The sequence below is a fragment of the Orbicella franksi genome, chromosome 6 (assembly GCF_964199315.1).
Source record: "Orbicella franksi chromosome 6, jaOrbFran1.1, whole genome shotgun sequence".
Taxonomy (NCBI): domain Eukaryota; kingdom Metazoa; phylum Cnidaria; class Anthozoa; order Scleractinia; family Merulinidae; genus Orbicella; species Orbicella franksi.
In genome coordinates, this window is record NC_138150.1 from 15674229 (window position 1) to 15695920 (window position 21692).

The following is a 21692-nucleotide window of genomic DNA, read 5'->3' on the forward strand; positions in this document are numbered from 1 at the left end:
GGGAAACACACCAACCTCGTTACCAGAGTTCTCTCTTCTTTCCATCCCCTGGGGGAAGGGGGCGAGAAGAATAGACAGTCGCAGATGACTTGTGCGCAGTTCCGGGGCCATATTAACACCCTCAGTGAAAGGGGAAATATCATAATATATTTGACCAACTAGCAAGCACAACAGCGGCACGGGAAATACCCCGGGGGAACTCCCACGTGAATAAGTCGGGAATTTTCGTCGGAAAGTTTTCATTAAACTCCTAAAGGAGACCAGATGCAGAGTGGGCGTGCTTCGAGCTCTACTTGGCCCTAAAAGACACCACTTTGAAACGGACAGACAGCGTTTTTTAATCATTTCTTCAAGTGCAACTCTAAAAGATAACGAGTTAAAATAGTGACGTCCCTATTGGCCAAGAGAAATCAAATGCTTAGTCAACAGGAAGTCAACTGCGCGCGGGAACAGATATTGACTCATACTTAAAGGAACAGACTAGATCGGTTGCGTGCCCTCTCTATTCCGCCTTTTTCTCTTAATCCTCTTTGGTAAGTAAAACATAGAAAGGCGTTTAAAGGGTAAAAAAAGCCACCTAAACCACCGTATATGGTCATGTATTATAATCTGATAATTTGAGAACACCTGGGAAATGTACAGAATATTCCCTCGTGCAAAATATTATTATTTTGAGTGGTTTAGGTCATCCATCATAATTTAGTTTATCTTCATTTGATTCTCTGTTCTCTTTGGCATGTAAAACATAGAAAGCGGAGGAAAAAAGCTACTTAAGCTATGAAACCATCGTCTATATTACAGAGTCTGGCAATTTCGAGAACACTTGGCGGGGAATATTAATGTACAGAGTATTCGCCTGTGCAAACTACAGGTATAGCAGGTGAAGGCTGCATTTGAACGATTTCATTTATCCAGCAAAATTTCGAAACTAAAACAAAAAGGCTGCTGGATCGAAAGTGCTATTGAAGAAAGCAAGTTGTGGCAGTTTTTCTGTCAGTGTTTTTAACATCGTTGACAGCAAATGTCAAAAGTGTTTCCATAGACGTTGATCACATAACTTCCTCTTTCGCTTTCGCGCTATTTCTTCCAGTTGACATGTCATGTGATCTGATCTGTCGAGTGATATCGCCGTACTCCGGGGGTTACTCCGAGAAAAAATTGGTGGGGGTGTGCGACCCGCTTCCCAAAACCCTTACCTTATATATGACCAAAATCTGCGATTTTCAATACCCCCTGTTTCAGACCTACATTACACTTAGTTCCCTAGTTCAGACCGACGTTAAAGGCATCGTGGAGGGCTTTTGTTGATCAGTGTTGTCGATTATGATGAAAAAGTAGCTTCTTCTTTAAAAAAAAAACAAAAAAACAAACAAAAAACAAAAACAAAGCCAAACATGCCCAATTCAAGACTAGAGTGCAAAAACCAGACCCTATTAATGATCAAAACGGCTGAAAAATCATACCCTCTGGGGCCGCCGCACACACACCTATATACCTCATATAGGGGAGTACCTCCCCCCTGGGCGTCGGACATTTTGGATATTGTTATGCTAATGCAGCCTAGATTATCTACGCATATGTTAGTCACGCGTTTCAATTTATATTATGAATCCAAAACAGCCATTTGCGGTTGAGGAAGTTGGGAGGTTTTTGTTTTATAGTGTAGCCCATTTATCCCGTGACTATTAACGACTGTTGTTTCTGCAAAACAGAGAACGCCAGCCGAAAATAAGCATGATAGTGTCGCCGCTAATCTTTTTCTGCGGAGTACTGTTCAACCTTTACGTTGCATTCTACTGCTTACAGTGTTCAAGATGGCGGTCTTCGAACAACCTGAAATACTTCATCGTGTTCCAAACCTTTGTTAACACAGGCAATCTCTTCACACATCTGATTTTGCTGCTTCGCGATGAGTTAAATCCTGTTAACGACATCACGCGAATTGAAGATCACACGATCTGCGACATCCTACCGAATATCACAGCTTGTTTCATGTCATTGTCCGTGTTTAACCTCACTGCAATTGTTGTGGTACGCTATTTGAGAAATGAGCGCCGATGGACATTTTCAGTCGTCAAAATCGTACTCACTTTTCTGGGAATCATGGTGTCCACTGCACTTCTTCTATCACCTGCGCTTAACTACTTGTATCATGAAATGCCCGTTCTTAAATGTAACGGCTGTTACTGCCCGTCGCCGGGAGTGAGCTGGGAGGCCAATTTCGATGTATGGCTTTATGGCTATATGGTAATCTTGCTGCAATTCGTTGTTCCAGCGATAATTCTCTCGACCGCCGTTCTAAGAGGCCTTGCAAAACACTTGGAAGAAAGCCGAGCAGTAAGCGAGAATTGTTGCAAACCTCGTTGTGATTTGAAGAAAATAAACATTGTTACGTTGGCATCATGTCTTTTCATCACGTTCATTCTGCCAGTGCGAGGAATTCGCTTCGTCACTGGAGAACACTTTTTCCCGAATAATGTGTCGTTCGTCGAGATTGAATTACTTAACTCGGTGTTTTACGTTATGGAGGTTTCTTGGGCCGCAGTGACTGCGATGTTACCAGTCTGTTTGAAAAGCCTGACCGACGATGAAATATCAGGGGGACAGAAAAAGGCAGATACGGATGGGAGCCGATCAAACTTTTCCCAAGCAAAAACATACTGTGAAACTTTAGTCGAATTAGAGCTATGGGAATAGTTTCTTTGTGGTGATCGAACAACACATCTTCAGTGGATGGATCAGAAGTAATGTGGTAATGTCAGCATGAATTGCAAATTTATTAGATCTTTAAGTGAACGAGATCACGCGAAACCGCCTTGTTTATGCAAAATGCTGAGTATCTGGAAAACAAACAGCCTCTTTCTCGCACCTTCTTATGCCCGTTCGTTACGCTCTAAAGAGCGACCTCGCGGGAATAATAATAGTGGTAGAAAGAGAAGAATGAAAAAGTACTGAAGGTCACTATACAGTCGGAGATTGTCAAACTAGTCAGAGTAGTTTGCATTATCATCATAACAGAGTATTGAGTAGCCCTCCACACAAGAATAAATTGATTTTGATTACGTAACTTATGATATTGAACAATGGACTAGTGCTAAATGTCTTACATTCAGCTGTTAATGGAACGGTTTAAACGATGACAGTCGAGGCATTTATAGATACATGCGTAGTGTGAGCTACCTCAGGCGTAATTTGACTATGAAATGCAATCCAAAGGCGTTTAAAAAATCGCCAAACCTCAAAGATTCATTGCTCACCAAATTGCCGCTCTTATACTAGTGTCATCAAAAGGTTCGTAACTCAGTTGCCGGAATAGTTTGAGCAGCAAAACAAAACGTTGCAGGGAACAAAATTGCAGAGTCATTCTCTAGTTTTCGTTCCACTTCGAGGCACCGCGAGGTCATTTGACCGCTAGACAATTTTTTTATCTATTTAGACACACCTGTGTATTCTCTGTAGTTCAGTTGTGTTCATACATTTGCAGTTTGTTACATCTTATAAACGTAAACGAATTGTTAATCTGTGAAGAATTGTTAGTGTGTTAGCATTTACTTACTTTGTTAATGCAAATAGACATGGCTGACCTGGCTCATTGTCCAGGTTCCTCACAGTTGTTGCGTATGCAATCAAGGTTCATGACACATAGAAGGAACGAAACCTAATATACAGCGATCTTCAACGAAAAACCTTGGTCAATAAAAGATTTATTTAATGCCATAAAGAGCACCATTTTCTAGTGGGACGGAGAATAAACGACATAAACGCTTGAGTGATCACAATTTGTAAAATCATCTTGTTTATAGATAGTGCACACTCATTTTAATTAAAAACATTTTTGGTCACAAAGTTAATGAATTTCGTTTAGAAAATGATTATTTGTTTCATTAATTCAAAGCGGTTTCGATTTCTTGATTAAAATATTTCGAACTGATTACATGGCTGCTAAAAAGAGTTTCAGGAGCTCAAGAAATCCCTTACAATGGAAATTAAATTTCTCGTCCGCTATGATAAAATGGATATCGATTCAGAACATTCAATCAGTATGCGTTTCTTTTGTGGAAATGCCGAAATAAAGTCGTTATTATTATTTTTTTATTATCATGATCATGATCATGATCATCATCATCATCATTATTATTATCACTGTGAAGGTGAATTAATCAACACGACACGAGCGTGGGACAAAGAAAAATTCTGAGTCCCCGACAGGAATCGACACCTAATTAACAAATGGTAAACGCCATAGCGTGCACTATTGAGTTATGGATACACGCGGGAGGCTGCTAAGCACGAAAGAAGCGTAAGAGTCGCACGAGGCGATAGCCGAGTGCGACTCTAGCTTCTTGAGTACTTAGCAAACCTCCCAAGTGCATCCATAACTCAATAGTGCACGCTATGGCGTTTACCATTTGTTTTATAACATAACATTGAGACACTGGAACAACAGAAGTCCTTTTGTTGAGCTACATCACAAAAAAATGTTCGTGTAGTCTTACATGACAAGAGAAAACAAGCGCGCGAAAATTCATTCATGACAACCGACTGCACACCAGTAACTCGATAAAGTTTCATCTTCAGACAACTCTGAAGACAGTTTCGCATTTCTGGCAGAAGAACGTCGGCCATTACTTTGGAAGCAATGTCTGTCAAAAGATTTGCTTTGTAAACATTAGCACACACGTCAGCAGCGTACACCCATGGGCAAATAGTAGACGCTAAATTAACCAATCAGAGCGCGCGCTTTGCTTTAGTTATGTTATAATAAATCTTGCTATTAATTATTATTACTATTATTACTGTTACTGCTATTAACAATGGTAACAGGACTGAGTGGAGTCCAATTCGGTCTGTAATCATACGAGTGATTAACAAAATCAGACGACCGCAAAGCGGGAGTCCGATTTGTTAATCACGAGTATGATTACAGACTGAATTGGACGACGCGAAGCCCTGTTACCAATTAATCAAAACTATGACAAAATTCGAGAAACGAACAAACCATCGATTGAGCGCATTCGTTATGAATGCTGAAAAACACAGCAGTTTACTCAACAAAGTGCACCGCCACAGCGCGCGCAAAATGACGCGCACTGTCCAATTACAAGCATGGCGCTACACTGTCCAATTAATGCTCAAATCGGGCTGCTGATAGCCAATCACATTCGAGAATTTTGTCATAGTTTTGATTACTATTATTACTATTACTACTATTACTATTATTATTACTATTATTATCATTATTATTGTTATTATGCGTTGTAATCCACTAGTGAATAATATAGAGCGGTTTTCAATTGAGTGTCGTAAAACCAAAACCAAAGTAATTACTCTATTCAATCAAAAAGGACGCAGACAATGCAGTGAAACAATCAAAACTCGAAGTTATTACATGTAGCTGACGCAAAGCGCGGGAAAGCGCGTGCGAACGAGTCATGATTGGTTTTTGGTTTTGCTTCTGATTGGATGAAAAAGTGGCGCGAATTTTTTAAACCAATCGTGTAGCGTAGTTGATGCGAAAGCAATTACTTTTCGATACTCAAATGAAAACCGCTCTAATGCCATTGGAGTTGGTAGTGTGTTACGTCATAGATTAGTATTTTGGCTTATCTATATACAGACGTTATAAACATGTATCATTTTTTGTTCTTATCTTCATTGTGCACAAATAAGGTTCGAAATCCGACTTCAAACCAGTAATTCTGTAAGGTTTCGATCCTGATATTTTTACTCAAACTTAAGGTGGGAAACATAAGATATTTGAAATGCTGTCACTGGCTCATTAACAATAGCGATTAATACGAGGAAATCCGTTGTTCAGTGAAAATGAACATCGCATCAGTCCCAACAAATGCACATCTCACAAATTATGATCACTTGTCTACTACAGAAACTGGTTAGCCATCGGATTCAAACACAACCAGAATTGAAAAAATAGACAAACATACAAATAAAGAAAATAGTTAAACAAAAGCTGAAGGTTGAGTTTAATGGTTAATTTGAGTCCCCATGCAGTTACTAGTGCCAAGGTACTTTCATAGTCCTCGAAACGCCGCTTAGCATAACAGTTGCAAAAAGCATAAACTCACAAGAGACATGAACTGAAATCGTCGTTGTAGCCTTGGTTATAGTATTGTGCATCGCAATCGCCGCTACAGAAAAACAATCCCCTTATATTATTATCTTCTGTTGCCGTTTGATTTGATGTCATTGCTGTGCATGTGGTTCCCTTTCTATATTGCCTATCTTTGCTGCAGCCTCAGTGATCATCAGAGATCCTAGATTTTCTCCGGCGTTTTGCAACTTTAAGGGAAGCTTTTGTATGGTGAAAAATTCTGGTTCGGGTGCTAATAAAAATAAGCCGGAATGGTGCTAGAGTTTTCGTGTTCTACTACCGGCTGAACGGTTGATTGGTTGCTCCTCTGGAGGCCCCACATGCGGTAAAGCTGCTTTCCCTCTGGCTCTTCCCCTCTTCTTGCAAAACAACACATCACGCAGATGTTCACGGAAGCTCTTCATGCGCATGCTGTACAACACGGGATTGACACAACAGTTGAAGGTGAGCAATACTGTACCAGTCTTGTCAAACCACGGGATCAGTTCACTCCAGTGCTCCATAAGGTAAGCTGTCAAGTTTGCAATCCAACAGACTGCGTAGATGACACTGACCGTAATCAGCGTTACGGTAACTTGCTTGCGATAGCGTAGCGTGGCCCTCTGGGAAGCTGCTAAGTTCTGGACCGATTTGAACCACAGGTGATGCACTACTCCGGAGTACAGGTATACCATGATGCTCACAGGGACTATGCCTGCTACAACCATCCACACTACGCTGTTTACTTTGTTGGTTATGAAGCTAATACCGCCTGTTTTATAAAATTGTGAATCAGGATGATAACAAGTCAGAAAAGATACTGGAATGCAGATAAGAATGGCTACAATCCAACTAATAACGACGAAAAGTTTTAGACGTCGCTGAGTAAATCTGCCGCGTTGACGAAGCGGATGAATAATGGCAAAGGAGCGTTCAACAGCAATGTACACCAAACACAGACTGGATACAGTACCACCAATCCACCCTACACCTCCACCTGCGAAAAATGTACACAGAAAACGGTCTGTATGTCCTTCGGGGTGGGCTAGATGTGGCATCATAACATGAGTTATTCCAGTGGACAAAGCGAAGACGATGTCGGCGACAGCTAAGTTCACCAGGAGATAATTGAGCGTTGTCTGCATAGGCTTGTTGATAAGGACCGTTAAAATAACGAGCGTGTTGCCGATCAGAGACATAACAACAAGGATTGATAACACCACAATGGAAATCATCTCATCGACAACCCAGGAACAATTTTACTTGTAACTGAAACATGAAACAAAATTTTAATGTTTAACTTAGCTTAAATGCACCAATACAACTGGAAGGCATCAGTCCTAGCTACCTCAAGGAATAAAACAAAACGCTTATTTATTTTCATTTACCGTTAGGTTCTGAAAAGTAGCGGTAGAAAAAGGTTGCTAAATCCTGTGGTTAAGCTGGCACTGTTAGGGCATTATATGACAGAAAAAATGCCCCTGTCTTAACTGCGCTTGCGACTGGCGCCGGATGTTGCGGTATAACTTGGATTCACTGTGTCGTCGGTAAAAAGGCGCAGCAACGCTTTGTTTTGAGCTGATGCCTTGCTTAACTATTCGAAACTTAGTTCACCTGCTAATCCAAATTAACTTGAAGGTGATAGGTTTGCAATGACTTTACAACCAACCTTCAGAACCACTGCGGTGGTTATTTATCTTCTGTAATAATGCTAACAACTAGACATTGTAATTTATATCACGACAAACGAAAAAGCCCTACTATGTTGTCCAGGTGCATGGCTTTACGTTACAACATGAAGCCTGGATGGAATATCATTAAGAGCATACATAGTCCTTGGACGTTTCCGGATCTTATAAGACAGCAAGAATTTTCGACCAGGCATGAAAACATACCGCGGAACACTGTTCAGAAACCTGTAAATACAAATAGTGGTTTTCCTTGTCTTTATTTCTGCAGAAGTACAATAAGTTTTTAATTACATTGACGTCTTACGGTGTTATTAATGGATTTTTCATTTTCACAAGACAAACAGCCTTTGATAAGACGTTCTCTATGTACACACTCCCGCTATATGTTAGTAAGAAAAATACACCGCAAGACCATGGACAAGCTTTATACATCCTCACAAAAGAGGGAAAGCACTCGAGAAACGTGACCATAATTTCACAATCCCATGAGGTCGAAAATGAGCTATTCAAAAAGTCTTTTATTGATAGATACTTTGTTAAAGATTATTAATGTTGTATGTTATTTTGCAAGGTTTTTTATAACTTGAATAATTTCATATTTAATTTCCTGTTTGGGAAGTCATCTTCTCTGGCAATAAAGAATTATGTGGAATAATGAGGATCACTAAAGCTTGACAAGATGTGAATTTCGTTCTGTTTAGCTCTTCGTTTATCAGTGCGACGATTCCAAATGCCTCTTGAAGGGTTACGTTTTGTGAAAACGTTGGTAACATTTGACATTATTTACGCAACAAACCCACTTCTACAAAAATATGACTAACATCGCTTGCCACCGTTGATTGACCTTCGATTTTTTTAACTGTAAACCCCTGCAGACCATGCTGAATTACGTACGCCCCTGAATTCTGTTCATGTAAGCTAGCTTTTTGTTACTCTCAAAATATCAGTTCGGGTTAGAGTGGCATATCGGGCTAGCTTACAAGCTAAGAAAGGGAACCAAGTTGCCGATACATTAAATTATCACTTTCTAAGTGTAGATAACAAGAAGTTTCAAATTACAGCTTTGTCCCACGGATCAAATGTGGCAACACACTCCCATATTACTAACATCTAAATCTTGATTCAAGCCCGCTGAACATTCTTAATTTTAGACGATAAGAACTAGGCTGGGCCACGCAACAAGGACACGTTCTTAGCCTAACTTTGTATGTCCTGTTGGTAGAAAACCAAAAGAATTGAAGTGACCACGAAAAACGAATATATCAGATTTGAATAATATTGCATCCTAGGCGTTGTACGAATAAAGATAGCAACCTAAAGTGTCTTTCTTTTTTTTTTTTTTTTTTTTTTTTTTTTTTTTAATTTTTAATTTTTTATTGCTAAACACACAATTACTTACATTGCCTTACTCTACTCACAACAATAACTAACCTACTTACAATACACTACATTATTGTTATCATCATCATCATTATTATTATTATTATTATTATTATTTCTAATGCTTTTACCGTCTTACAAACGTCACTTACAATACATAAAAAAAAAACACCTATTTACAATACTTGGCATTACGTTACTTACTTACAATACACATTGATTGCTTATTATGACAATGTAATTACTTAATTATACAAAAAACAACAACAACAACAAAACAAACAAAAAAAAGAGAAACAAAGACCTTGCAACTAATTACTACGGGAAACGCCTTAAATGGTGAGAAGGAATTTCCACTTCTGTTGAAATTCCCTTTCGCCATTCGACGTTGCAGCAATATATTTTTCTATCTCGATTTTATCCTGCACTAATGAGATGAAGTCGCTGAAAACGAACATAGTATTATTTAGAGCGTTGATATAAAGAAAATATTTGCCTAGTATTATGAGGTGGTTGAGGGTCAAACGGTGAGTACAAGGACGAGTAATTCCAAATAATACCTCTGGCTCGGAGAGAAGTAAACTCGCGTTACTTACAGTAGAATACCAACTTTGGAACTTATACCAAAAGGAAGACGCTTGCGGACAGCTAATAAACAAATGACGTATGTTTTGACTATCAGAGGGACAGAAAGGGCAGAATGGGGAGGCAACCTTGTTCATTTTGTATAATATACTGTTCGTGGCTAAAATGTTGTGTATAATTTTGTGCTGAAACATTGCCAATTTAACTTCTTTTGTGGCTGTGAAAGGCAGAAGATAAATTTTATTTAGATTCTCTTTTGCGATGCCGTATGATAAGAGTTTTTTTTCTGAAGTGGGAGGTTGAAGATTTTCTAAGGTTAACAGTTTGTCGTATAACATCTTGCACGTTATATTACAGATTGGCGGCGGAGGTGTAGTAGAATCGCCAGAATTAACGCGAAGGAGCTTCTTCCAACTTTGAGGGATCGCAGATAAAAGACTATAATATTGTAAAAAGTTGCAATTTAGCATGTATTTATTGCGCAAGGAAAGGAAAGGCAGGAAGCAATTTTCACGCTCGTCAAAAAGGTCTGAAATTTGCTTTATACCTGCTCGGTGCCAATGAGGTAGATATACCATTTTTTTGTCAATCGTAATGAATTTGTTGTTCCAGATTGTCTGAGACAGTATCTCGGTCTTGCTGTGAGGTGTCGTAGACACGATTTCTTGCCAATGATGAATAATTTGTTTGTAAAATTCAGGAAGATGGCCATTAAGATCAAGAAAGTTGTAGTCATAATTACATTGAAAGATCTCAGTACCGCCGACAGTAGAGAGAAACGATTTTGGAATATACTTCCACGGTGCATCTGAGTCTGAGCACAGCCGTTTTACCCAAGTTAGTTTCAAAGCCTTATCGAAAAGTACAAAATCTTTCATGCCAAGACCGCCATCCGATTTCTTCTTGATGAGGGTTGTCTTTTTTATTTTGGCGGGTTTTTGCTTCCAGATAAAATCGAACACTATTTTATTGACCTCTGTTGCAAAGTTTTTTGGAGTCTCCATAACACTGGAGATGAATACAAGTTTGGAGAGGGCCAACGTTTTAACAATATTTATTCTACCGTATATAGATAAGTCTCTTCGGGACCAGACACTTAAGGTTTTCTTTAGGGATCCTAATTTTTCAAAGAAATTTTTCTTATGAGACAATTCAATATTATAGGTAAAATGCACACCGAGCGCGTAAACGGGATCATCGCTGATTTGGAGGTTGCAAATTGCGTCTTTCCTATGGCGCATGGAGCCAAGCCATAGCATTTCTGATTTTGCCTGATTTATTTTTAGGCCAGAGCATTTTTCAAACAGTGAGAGTAAGTAAAATAAATTAGAAACTGACTGGACATCAGCAAGAAGGGCAGTTGTGTCGTCAGCATACTGTGTGAGCTTGACCTCTTCATTTCCCTGGATATGTATGCCCTTGATGTCTTTTGACCGTTTTATACTTTGGGCAAGAAGCTCCATAGCGATAACAAAGAGTATGCCTGAAAGGGGACAACCCTGACGGACACCGCGTTCTAAGTAGAAGTGTTTAGAGGCAACACCATTGTTAATGACACAACTAGAGATGTCTTTATAGAACACGCTGACCCATTGCCGGAGATTTGGTCCAAAGTTGAAAGATTCAAGGCATTTTTGGATAAAATTCCATTCAATTGAATCAAAAGCTTTCTCGAAATCTAAGAAAACAGCTATACCTGGTATATTTTTAATTTTAGTGAAGTCCATTGTGTCTGCTATTAGTCTGATACTTTCTCCAATGAATCTACTTTTTACGTAGCCGGACTGACAAGGATGTATTACGCTTGGCAAGATCTTTTCCAAGCGAAGAGCGATAGTTTTGGTCGCAATTTTGTAGTCAACATTAAGTAGCGAAACTGGTCTCCAATTTGTTAAATATTCCGCGTTCTTGTTCTTTTTTGGGATTAAAGAGATAATACCTTGTCGTTGAGAGATAGAAAGTGATCCGTGTTGAAATGCATAATTAAAACTTTCCACCATGAATTTACCAACAGCGTTCCAAAAAAAGCGATAGAACTCTGAAGTGAGGCCATCTGTACCTGGTGTTTTATTGCTTTCCATCTTCATAAGCGCTCGTTTACATTCATCGATAGACATAATGCCTTCGCAAATTTTTGCAGTTTCTTCTGACAATACATTTTCCGTATTAAAGAATTCGATAAACTCCGAGCCGTTCGGATTCGTGTTTTTTGATGTATATATCTGTTTAAAAAAGCGCTCTTCCTCTTCAAGAATCTCCCTCGGGTCGGTTAATTTTGCGTGATCATTGACTTTTAAGGCCGTTATATGTTTTTTCCTTTGGTTTGTTTTTTCTAAATTGCAGAAATACTTACTGTTTTTCTCGCCATGTTCATACCACCGCGCTCTGCTTCGTATAATCGTGCCACGCGTCTTAACGCTTGCTATTTTTGAAAGCTTGGTTTTTACTCTTTCTATTTCGCTCCTTAGGGAATCGCTGTACGCTGTCTGGAGCTTGCACTGCAGCCTGATCATCTCCGACAAAAGGGCAGACTCTTCGTCACGCTTGCTTTTTGCTTTTTTTTTCGAAAATTTTATTGTGAATGCTCTGATTTCCATTTTAATCATTTCCCAGAACAAACCCTTGTCCTCAGTTCTCTGATGCTTTTTGGCGAACTCTGGAATTAAGAAATTCAATAATTCTACATATTTCGTGTCCGACAACAACGAGTTGTTAAATTTCCAGAAGCCTGGCCCACGAGGGGGTTCGTGTTCGGTGAAAGATATAGAGAGCAGGACTGCAGAGTGGTCAGAATAAATATTTGGAATTATTTTGCTCTCGCAAATTCGATTACTCAGTTGATTTGAAATGAAGAGGTGATCTAGTCTACATTGTATTTTCATCGAGGGGTTCGCCCACGTAGGGCCAAATGAGCCCGGGTTTTTGTAGCGCCAGGTATCGAGCAGATTATGCGTTTTAATCAAAGCCTTGAGTTCAATAGTCGATGCTTTTCTAATGTCAACAGGTTTGCCACCTCTTTTGTCTAAAGTGCCGATTACGCAATTAAAATCGCCCCCCAACACAAGATTTTCATTTCCATATTTACCGAGGATATTATTTGAAAGCCCCCTTAGGAATACAACCTGTTGGTTTGGATCGTTTGGTGCATAAACATTAACCAGTACAACTTTAGTATTATCAATAACAATCTCTGCTAAAATATATCTCCCGTGATCATCTGAGGCAATTTTTTCAATGTTTATGTCAAGCCGTGGTTTAAAAAGAATCATAACTCCTCTGCTATGAGACGAACCGTGGCTAGATACGATTTTGCCTCCCCATTCCGTCTCCCATCTTCCGATAGTATCGAGCGAGGAATAAGTTTCTTGCAAAAAAATTATATCTGCTTTTTGTTGATGTAGCCAACGAAAAACTTGTCTTCGCTTTCTCGAGCCGTTTAACCCTCTTACATTTAGCGATATAATTTTATACATTTAGATTCTCTGCAGAAGGCGAAGTCACAATATTCCAGAGAAAAAATTAAGCACTTGTTTATACTATAGTTCTCACTGTGCGGCGAGATATCATAACTTAGAATTAATTTTCTTTTGTTGACCGAGTTGAAGTTAGATAGATAAATACATTTCAACATACTTACAACAGAAATACAACTACACACACAACACAAACTACTCACTACTTCAGACTTACCTATGCTTTTGTGCGGCGTTTACTGACTGGGTTAAAATTGGGGTACTAGTGGCAGCAATTTAGCAATGGTTGAGTTGTACGGCGGAGCAAGAAAGTCAATTAAACATATTTAAAACTAACCGTTCATTAAACATCCGTACAGAGGGAAAAGAGCTGTTTCCGGTCCTCGGTAGAGTGAGCCGTTGATAAAAAGTTTTTCTACCTTAAAGTACGCTTCTTTCTTTTCACGTTTGGCAGCCTTGAGAACGGGGTATAACTTCCTTCTTATCTCATCCACTTCTTTTGGAAAGTCGTCGGATATTCCAATGTTGGTGCCCTTAGGAAGGTTTTTGATGAACGACTTTATGAAGTTCTTGTCTTGATAAGCGGAGAGTCTGACTATAATTGGACGGGGTCCTGAGTTTCGGCCGTCGCGTGTATGCGTAGAAATCCTATGAACTCTGTCAAAGTGTATTTCCTTTACATCGTTGGGTGGAATTTTCAGCTTCGTGCGCATAAATTCCCGTAAAGCAGTCTCGGTATCGCTGTTAGATTCACGTTCTCCCTCCTTCACTCCAAAGAATTTTAAGTTGTCTCTGCGACTATGGCATTCCAGTTTGATATGCCGTCTTTGTAATTCCTTGAGTTCTTTATTTATTCGCTCTTGATCGGCGTTGATCTTTTGTTGCTGAGACTCTGCGTCATTTGCCTTGGTTTTTAGATCTTCGATTTCTGCTTGAGCATATTGCAGGCTTGTTTGTAGGGATTTATTTTCTTCTTCGAGTTGATTGATTCTGGACTTATAGTTTTCCAACTCGGGAAGGACACTTAAGAGCAAGTTGAGCTTCTCTTCAATGCTGCTGAGTCTTGAGTTCGTTGCATCGCTGCATTGTCCACATGGCTGCCTGCAGTCTTCTTCGTCAGTTTGGGAGCCTCCCTCTCGAGTTCTTTTCCTCCCTTTCTCCTTCACGTCATTTCTATTAGCTTGATCGTTAGGCATTTTGTCGCATTTAAGATATAACAACCATTACTGTGGCTACCAGGTTAAAAGATTCTAGGAGCTCTTTCGTGTCGTGTCCGCCATGTTTCCCGGCTCGAGCCCAGTCCGTCTTCTTCTGATATCTTCGGAATCTAGCTCCGGTAAAGGCACGATTCAATCGGACGCCATGTTCTTGTAAGCCCTTCAATACTTTCCCCAGCATGTTTTCAAATTGTACCTTAGATTAGTGGCCTGAGATAGGGTGTCCTCCGACCGACTAACTGAAAACTTTACTTCTTGAAGCAGTTGATCCAAGAGCCATCCAGAATGCGCTGAAACGTTGATGGAGAACAAGATAATCCAACTGGCAACCGATTGTAGTGGTAGAACCCCATGTGGGTGTTTCCGTTTAGATAATTCTCCGACAGGATATTGATCAACAACAGCACACAAGTTTACTGTGGTCCTGTAGCCCGCACCATGGACTCGTAGAAAACGTCTTTCTTAGGCACCAGCACCACTCGCATCCACTCACCACGTTATTCAGTCAGCCTTGCAAATATTTTTTAAACTAAAACCGTTGTAGTGTCGTCGTCGCCAGAGTTGTAATATTTGTGTGAGTAAGTAATTTGGTGTAAGTAATTAAAAAGCCACTGTTTCACTGACAAAGCTTTGGTAGTCCGCAGAATCTCTCTTTCTCTCTGTTACCATGTGCTCTTCTGTAATGTCAAAAAAAGGCCCTGACATCTAAAGTGTTTTTGTGCAGTGGCGATCCTTCACTGGCCCCTAATAGGAAATGACAAGTATTTGATTCATCAACTTTTTCCTTGTCGTTCCGGGTTGATTTTAGCATTTCAATTGGTCACATATGATCTTTCAAGTTCCTTGAAATTTTTTTAGTTCGCAGAGGCTATTTATGAGACGATTTCCGGAACTTGTTCTTATTCCATGCAAAGTTTTTACCGTTTCAGTTGCTGTTGATTAAGAGAACAGAGTTCTGAGTTCTGCTTCAACAGCTTACATCGTTTTTCACAGCATTGTGTTTACAGCAGTTATCTCTGTTTCTGGGGTAGTGTTCCTCCTTTCTGGGATTTAATACCAAAGTCTTCAATGCTTCGACAGCTGTTCACGTAATAGAGCTTTTCTTGGTTTTTATACTTTCCTGTGGACTTTTAAATAAATCAGTACCTGTGTCCCTTTTTACTTCTTCGTCCTCGGTGACTGTTCTGTTGTGCAAGTGGCTGTCTCTAGATCCCCTTTGCCGACTGTATCCCTCGTTATTATCGAAGATTTTCTCCGATATTTCGTAAGGTCAAGTAAATTTCCCGTCTTGGACACCTCTTGTTTAAACGCTGGTAGCAATGAGAGTGATGTTGTTGCTGGTGGATTCCGCTCGCATTTCTCAGATTCATTGATTGATTGCCTTATTTTAGGACCCACACACACTTGAGTTGACTGTCCTCCGCGTCTTCGCCGTTTCTTGCACAAAAGCATATCGCGAAGATGTTTCCGGAATTGTTTCATCCGCATGCTGTATAGGACTGGATTGACACTAGAGTTGAAGGTAAGCAATACTTTACCAGTCTTCTCCATCCACAGGATCTCTTCACTCCAGGACTTCTCTAGGTAGCCTACCAATATCGGAATCCAACAGACCGCGTAGATGACACTGACCGTAATTAATGTTATGGTAACTTGCTTGCGATAGCGTTGCGCAGCCCTCTGGGAAGCTTCTAAGTGCTGGACTGGTTTGAACCACAGGTGATGGACTAATCTGGAGTACAGGTATGCCATGATGCTGATAGGGACTATGCCTGCTAGAATCATCCAAGCCAGGCTGTGCACTTTGACCACCATGTTACCCGCCATGTCATCGTCGGACCAAAGTCGGACTGATAATATCTGGCCTCCAAAGAAGTAGGCACTCTCATAAAAATAGCGAAGCTCCATCCGAGAACGATGAAAACTTTCAGACGTCTCCTTGTAAATCTTCCGCGTTGACGAAGCGGACGAACAATGGCAAAGTAGCGTTCAACAGCAATGTACACGAGGCACAAAATAGAGTCAGCAGCACCAACCCAGGCTAGGTCGCCGTCTATAAGAAACATGCAAAGATACCGACCTATCTCTCCTTCTGGGTAGGTTATAAATGGCGTCACAACGTACGTGATGCCTATGCACAAGGCGGATATCATGTCGGCGACAGCTAAGTTCACCAGTAGATAATTGAGCGTAGTCTGCATAGGCTTGTTGATAAGGACCGTCAAAATAACCAGCGTGTTACCCACCAGGGATATAAGTACAAGGATTGATAACACCACAGTGAAGGTCATCTCAGTGACAGAAGCAAAAACTTTATATGTTTAGCCTAGCTTAGCTGTTCCAACTGTAGTCAATCAGCGCAAAAGCTGCTATGATTAGTACAAAATAGAAATATTGATTTATTCTAAAGTAAAAAATTTCTGATGTTTCCTACTTACTATTCCTGAGCTGGAAATTAATGTGTTGGTGGTGTAATCTTAACTTTCAATCATAGTTGCCTTTGAGCAGCAGATTCACCGTTAAAATGTTCGCAGCAGAATGTTATTGTAATCATATGAGATTCATTATTTTAAAAGTTTGCAATCTTTTTTGGAAATCTTCTTTTATGTTTTTGTGCTTATGAAGCGTCTTTTTATAAAAAGGGAAACGAAAATGCCCTACATATCTTGACAGGTGCATTGCTTTACATTAATTATAACACGAAGAGATGGACCTGTTTTGAAGGCATTGTCTATGGGCAGCTGGTTTTCTGAAAATTGCGTTTTTGCTTTAGCAGGCGTTTCGATTATCAAAAAAGAACGATAAATGTCCAAGCAATTTAGATCACCACTTTTTCGTCGTCATAAACGCTTCGCAAACCTTTTAAGTATAAACTGTGTTTTCTTTCTCTCTAATTTCCGTTATGAGAAAGCATTTTTTTATTACTTCAGAGGCATATGGAGTTATGATTATTGACTTATCATTTTTACATGACAAAGAGGCTTTGATAAAATTTCGTCCGGTTACTCTATACGCCACATTTTGTATACCGAATATAGCGAGTAACACATAGCTTTTATTTTAGTCTGAAACTCGGGAAACACGGAAAGCAAGCGTAACAGTTATAGTCAGAGAGCTCATAGTCTTGCTCTTCTGATATCTAAAACGATTACCCTGAAGCTTGGAAAAATTGAAGACGAATATACAGATGTGATTATCAAGAATATTGCCAACAGACAATTGCTGTAAATTCAGTTTTAATGTACTATTGTCACCTCCTACTTCGCTTTGGACCAAGTTTAATACATATGCTTTTTTGATGCTCTCTGTATCTGTGATAAAAAACAACAGACAAGTACGTATAAGAAGGTACCCAACTAAAATCCCTGTTACAATGGTACGCGTCCTTGAAGCCACTGACTTTGCCAATATCAGTCCTAGTGTTAGAATTGATTCACCCTACTTGAGTTGAGACACTTAAAATCACTTTCTGACTGTGAAGACATCAGTCAAGGTTCGACGAGCCAGCATATATCGATAAGCCAACAAATTACATTTTCGCTCATACTAAATGTAATTAAGAAAAGGTTCCAATAATAAGACCTAATAACTTAACCGGATCCTGGTAGGTAATTGTCAATAAAGCTTTTTTAATTGAAATGTTATGTAGATGTTCCAATTACTAAAATTTCAAATCAAGAGCGTGATAATGTACTTCAAATCTAATTGCAATTGTACATGTAGACGACACTGTCAAGCTCTACCAGATGTTGAAAGTGTTGGTTCCACTCTAAAATTTAAAAATATGACACAAGGGAAAACAGAGAAATTGAATTGAGAGAAGTACACTGCACTAACTAGGCGCAACGTTTTGACTGAAACCTTTTCTTTTCTTAGACTGTCTTAAACCATGACAGAAAGAATATCATCCTTTTGCAGACGTGATTTTAATCATTCCTACTAAAAGATATGTTATTTTTGTACCAATTGAAAGCTCAAGTTCTTAGTTTTGATGTGTGCCTTGATCTCTCAGTCTCCAGCCATAACACTCATTCGCGTTGACAGCAGCAAGTAAAATCGTTACATCGGAACTAAGGCCGGACAGTTACCCTGCAGCACTGGCGTCTGGTGGTGCAAGCTTAAAGATTCGAGGTTCTTCAAACTCTGAAGACCAAAATTAATTTCTGTGGAGTCCGTAGCCTTGGCCTTCCGTTTTGTGTACTCACAAGTATTTTAGTACACTGGAAACAAATTTATTTTACAACCTCTAACAAAATCTCCAGAGAGGTTTTTTTCAGACACCTTAGGCTTTTTTTAACCGTTGATAATAAGTGGAATTTCAAGGTTTTTCGATTGTCTTACGTAGTTGATGGCGGCACCTGCCGCTAACGAGGTTTCTTGAACCTGTGTTTAACGCGGTGAAATTTTCACCGTTCTTGCTCTTCTTAGAATTGTTAATGGAGGGCTGAAGAACGTTTGTACACATTCCATCTTTTGAAAGTGATGTTATTTGCTTCTTGACCTACTTTAGCGTCTAAACCCCCGATACTTACTTGCGTACCCTACGTTTCCTCAATTTTCACATTTTCCTGTAGACAACTCGAAAAATCAGTTCCTACATCTCCAGTCACATGTACTTCTCTGCCTTTCGTTATTTTTGCACATGTTTTTATATCCACACTTCCTCTGTTTGCTGTTACCACAGACGTGACATAAGGTGAAGTTGTTGTCGTGACCATCTCTTGCTTGAATGCAGATGAAAATGGGAATGGCGTTGGTATCACTGTGTTCCGGGTTAATTCCTCGGGTTGCCCTGTTGTGGGACGTGTACGCATTTCAGCTGCCTGTACTGTGGCTTCTCCCCTTTTCTTGCAACACAGTGTATCACGGAGATGTTCACGGAAGCTCTTCATGCGCATGCTGTACAACACAGGATTGACGCAAGAGTTGAAGGTGAGCAATACTGTACCAGTCTTGTCAATCCAAGTGATCTTTTCCCTCCAGTACTCCATAAGGTAACCTGTCAAGTTTGGAGTCCAACAGACTGTGTAGATGACACTGACCGCAATCAGTGTTATGGTCACTTGCTTGCGATAGCGTAACGTGGCCTTCTGGGAAGCTTCTAAGTTCTGGACTGATTTGAACCACAGGTGATGCACGACTCTGGAGTACAGGTATACCATGATGCTCACAGGGACTATGCCTGCTAGAATCAACCAAACCAGGCTGTTTACTTTGATGGATATGTAAGCATAGTCCAAGTCGCCGTCACTAATACACAAACGTAGGTCGGCGTGGCAATTCTTAACACGAAGAAAGTCCGGGATGCTAAACAGTAAGGCGAAAATCCAACCAACAACGACGAAAATTTTTAAACGACGCCGAGTAAATCTGCCACGTTGACGAAGCGGATGAATAATGGCAAAGTAGCGTTCAACAGCAATGTACACCAAACACAGAATGGATTCAGCAGCACCAATCCACCCTAACGCTGCGCTTGTGACAACTGTACAAAGAGAACGCCCTGTCTGTCCTTCGGGTAGAGTTATAAATGGGATTAGTAGGTACCTTATAAGGATGCTCAAGGCGAAGACCATGTCGGCGACAGCAAGGTTGACGAGTAGATAATTGAGCGTCGTCTTCAAGGGCTTGTTGATAAGGACCGTTAAAATAACGAGCGTGTTTCCGACCAGGGACATAAGTACAAAGACTGATAACACCACTGTAAACATCGTATCAACCTACAGATGAATATGATGAAACTTGAATGTTAACTTTAGCTCATGTTTTGTCCGGTTCTCTAAGAAATTCACTGGTAGCTACTGTAGGTAGTAAAAAAGTACACCTCTTTTCTTTTATTGTAAAGCAAAATATTTCGCTCGGTGTTGCCCATACTACTTACTATTTCCCAGAATCTCGTGCACGCAAAGTAGCCATACTTTCTGTTAATTGGGTACAAGACAAGAGGAGTCTCGGAAAACTCTAGTTTGGGTTGCATCACCATCAACGAAGTGTTCGAAAAGGTGTTGCCGTAATCTATAAAAAGCATTTACTAAATTTTAATTATTATTATGATAACTTGACGTAAGGTTGATGGATTTTCATTTGTAAAACCCCACAGTTGACTGAAGCTGCTAACAAAAGTAAACAAAAAAGCAGAAAAGAGAACAAGAAATATTTTTCTATTATTTTTTTTTAAGGGGCCATTATCTTTCTACTGTCATACTTTGTAATTTATAACAACGTAAGTGAAAATGAGCAAGTGCTTGGCTTTACATCATACCATGAAAAGATGGAACATATTTGAAGGCACTGTTGAAACGTTTTTTTTTCTTTTTGTGATAACCCAGGCCTCTGTAGTATTTGTAAAACAACGATAAACCATCCTCCAAGCTTAAAACGGTTGAGTTCTTTCGTCCCTAAAAATCTCGCCCATCTATTAACATATAAAGAGCTTTTTAATAATGAGGAGGTTTCCTTATTTACACTCTTCTCAGTTATGTTCGAAAAAAAAAGAGTCTTTCAGTCTCCAACTCCGGAAACACAGTTTGAACTGGTGAAAAAAAGTTCCTTGACCTTCTGTTGTTACATCAAAAATAATTGTCAAGAAAAGGCTGCGTATTATTTTTTTTTCACCATCATTCCCACCACCTACCTTCGTTATATATTTTTTTCTCAGTATTTCTTTCTGCACCCCTTGGATGATTTGGCTAATTTGTTTTACAAATCTAAGACGTTTCCCAATACAACAGGTTCCACTTTTAGGGGAAAAAAAGAGAGATTAAATTGAAAGTATAATACACTGCATTAGCTGGGGACAACGTTTCGATTAAAACTTCTCCTTTCTTCTACTATGATATCCTCGACGAACTGCACAACATCCTTTTGCAGACGTGATTTTAATCATCTCTGCTAAAATAAGTTATTGCTGTACTAAATGAAAGCTCCAGTTCTTATCTTTGATGCAGGCCTTGACCTCTCAGTCTCCAAGTACAACCCGTATACGCCTTGACAGGAGAAACTTGAATCATCGCATGGGAACTAAGGCCACGCGGTTACCCAGTAGCCCTTGCGTCTGGTGGTGCAGGCTTAATGTTACGGGGTTATCAGAACATTGACGACCCTATCACTTTTCGGAGGAGTCCGTAGCTTAAGCCCTCTGCTGTTTGTACCCACACGTATTTTGGTATATTGGAACCATGTTTATTTTACAACCTTGGCAATGTCGATATCTCCAGACGGGCTTGTTTCAGGAGCTTTGAGCTCTTTTTGACGG

At 39.8% G+C, this 21692-nt stretch overlaps 3 protein-coding genes and 1 pseudogene across 3 annotated transcripts; 1 reads left to right on the forward strand and 3 right to left on the reverse strand.

The window, feature by feature from the left end:
- The first annotated feature begins 23 nt into the window (after positions 1-23).
- LOC145491032 (uncharacterized) lies at positions 24-3067 on the forward strand. Its single transcript, XM_081470171.1, has one exon. It carries the CDS (start codon positions 1735-1737, stop codon positions 2695-2697), a length of 963 nt encoding a protein of 320 aa, XP_081326297.1. The 5' UTR covers positions 24-1734; the 3' UTR covers positions 2698-3067.
- A 2320-nt stretch (positions 3068-5387) lies between these two features.
- Positions 5388-7348, reverse strand: LOC145490232 (allatostatin-A receptor-like). The gene has a single exon (XM_081469355.1). It carries the CDS (start codon positions 7324-7326, stop codon positions 6370-6372), a length of 957 nt encoding a protein of 318 aa, XP_081325481.1. The 5' UTR covers positions 7327-7348; the 3' UTR covers positions 5388-6369.
- Positions 7349-15230: 7882 nt separating this feature from the next.
- On the reverse strand, positions 15231-17512 carry LOC145490645 (QRFP-like peptide receptor; annotated as a pseudogene).
- A 766-nt stretch (positions 17513-18278) lies between these two features.
- On the reverse strand, positions 18279-20424 carry LOC145490639 (allatostatin-A receptor-like). The gene has a single exon (XM_081469720.1). The coding sequence runs from the start codon at positions 20146-20148 to the stop codon at positions 18979-18981; it is 1170 nt and encodes a 389-aa protein (XP_081325846.1). The 5' UTR covers positions 20149-20424; the 3' UTR covers positions 18279-18978.
- Between the last annotated feature and the right edge of the window lie 1268 nt (positions 20425-21692).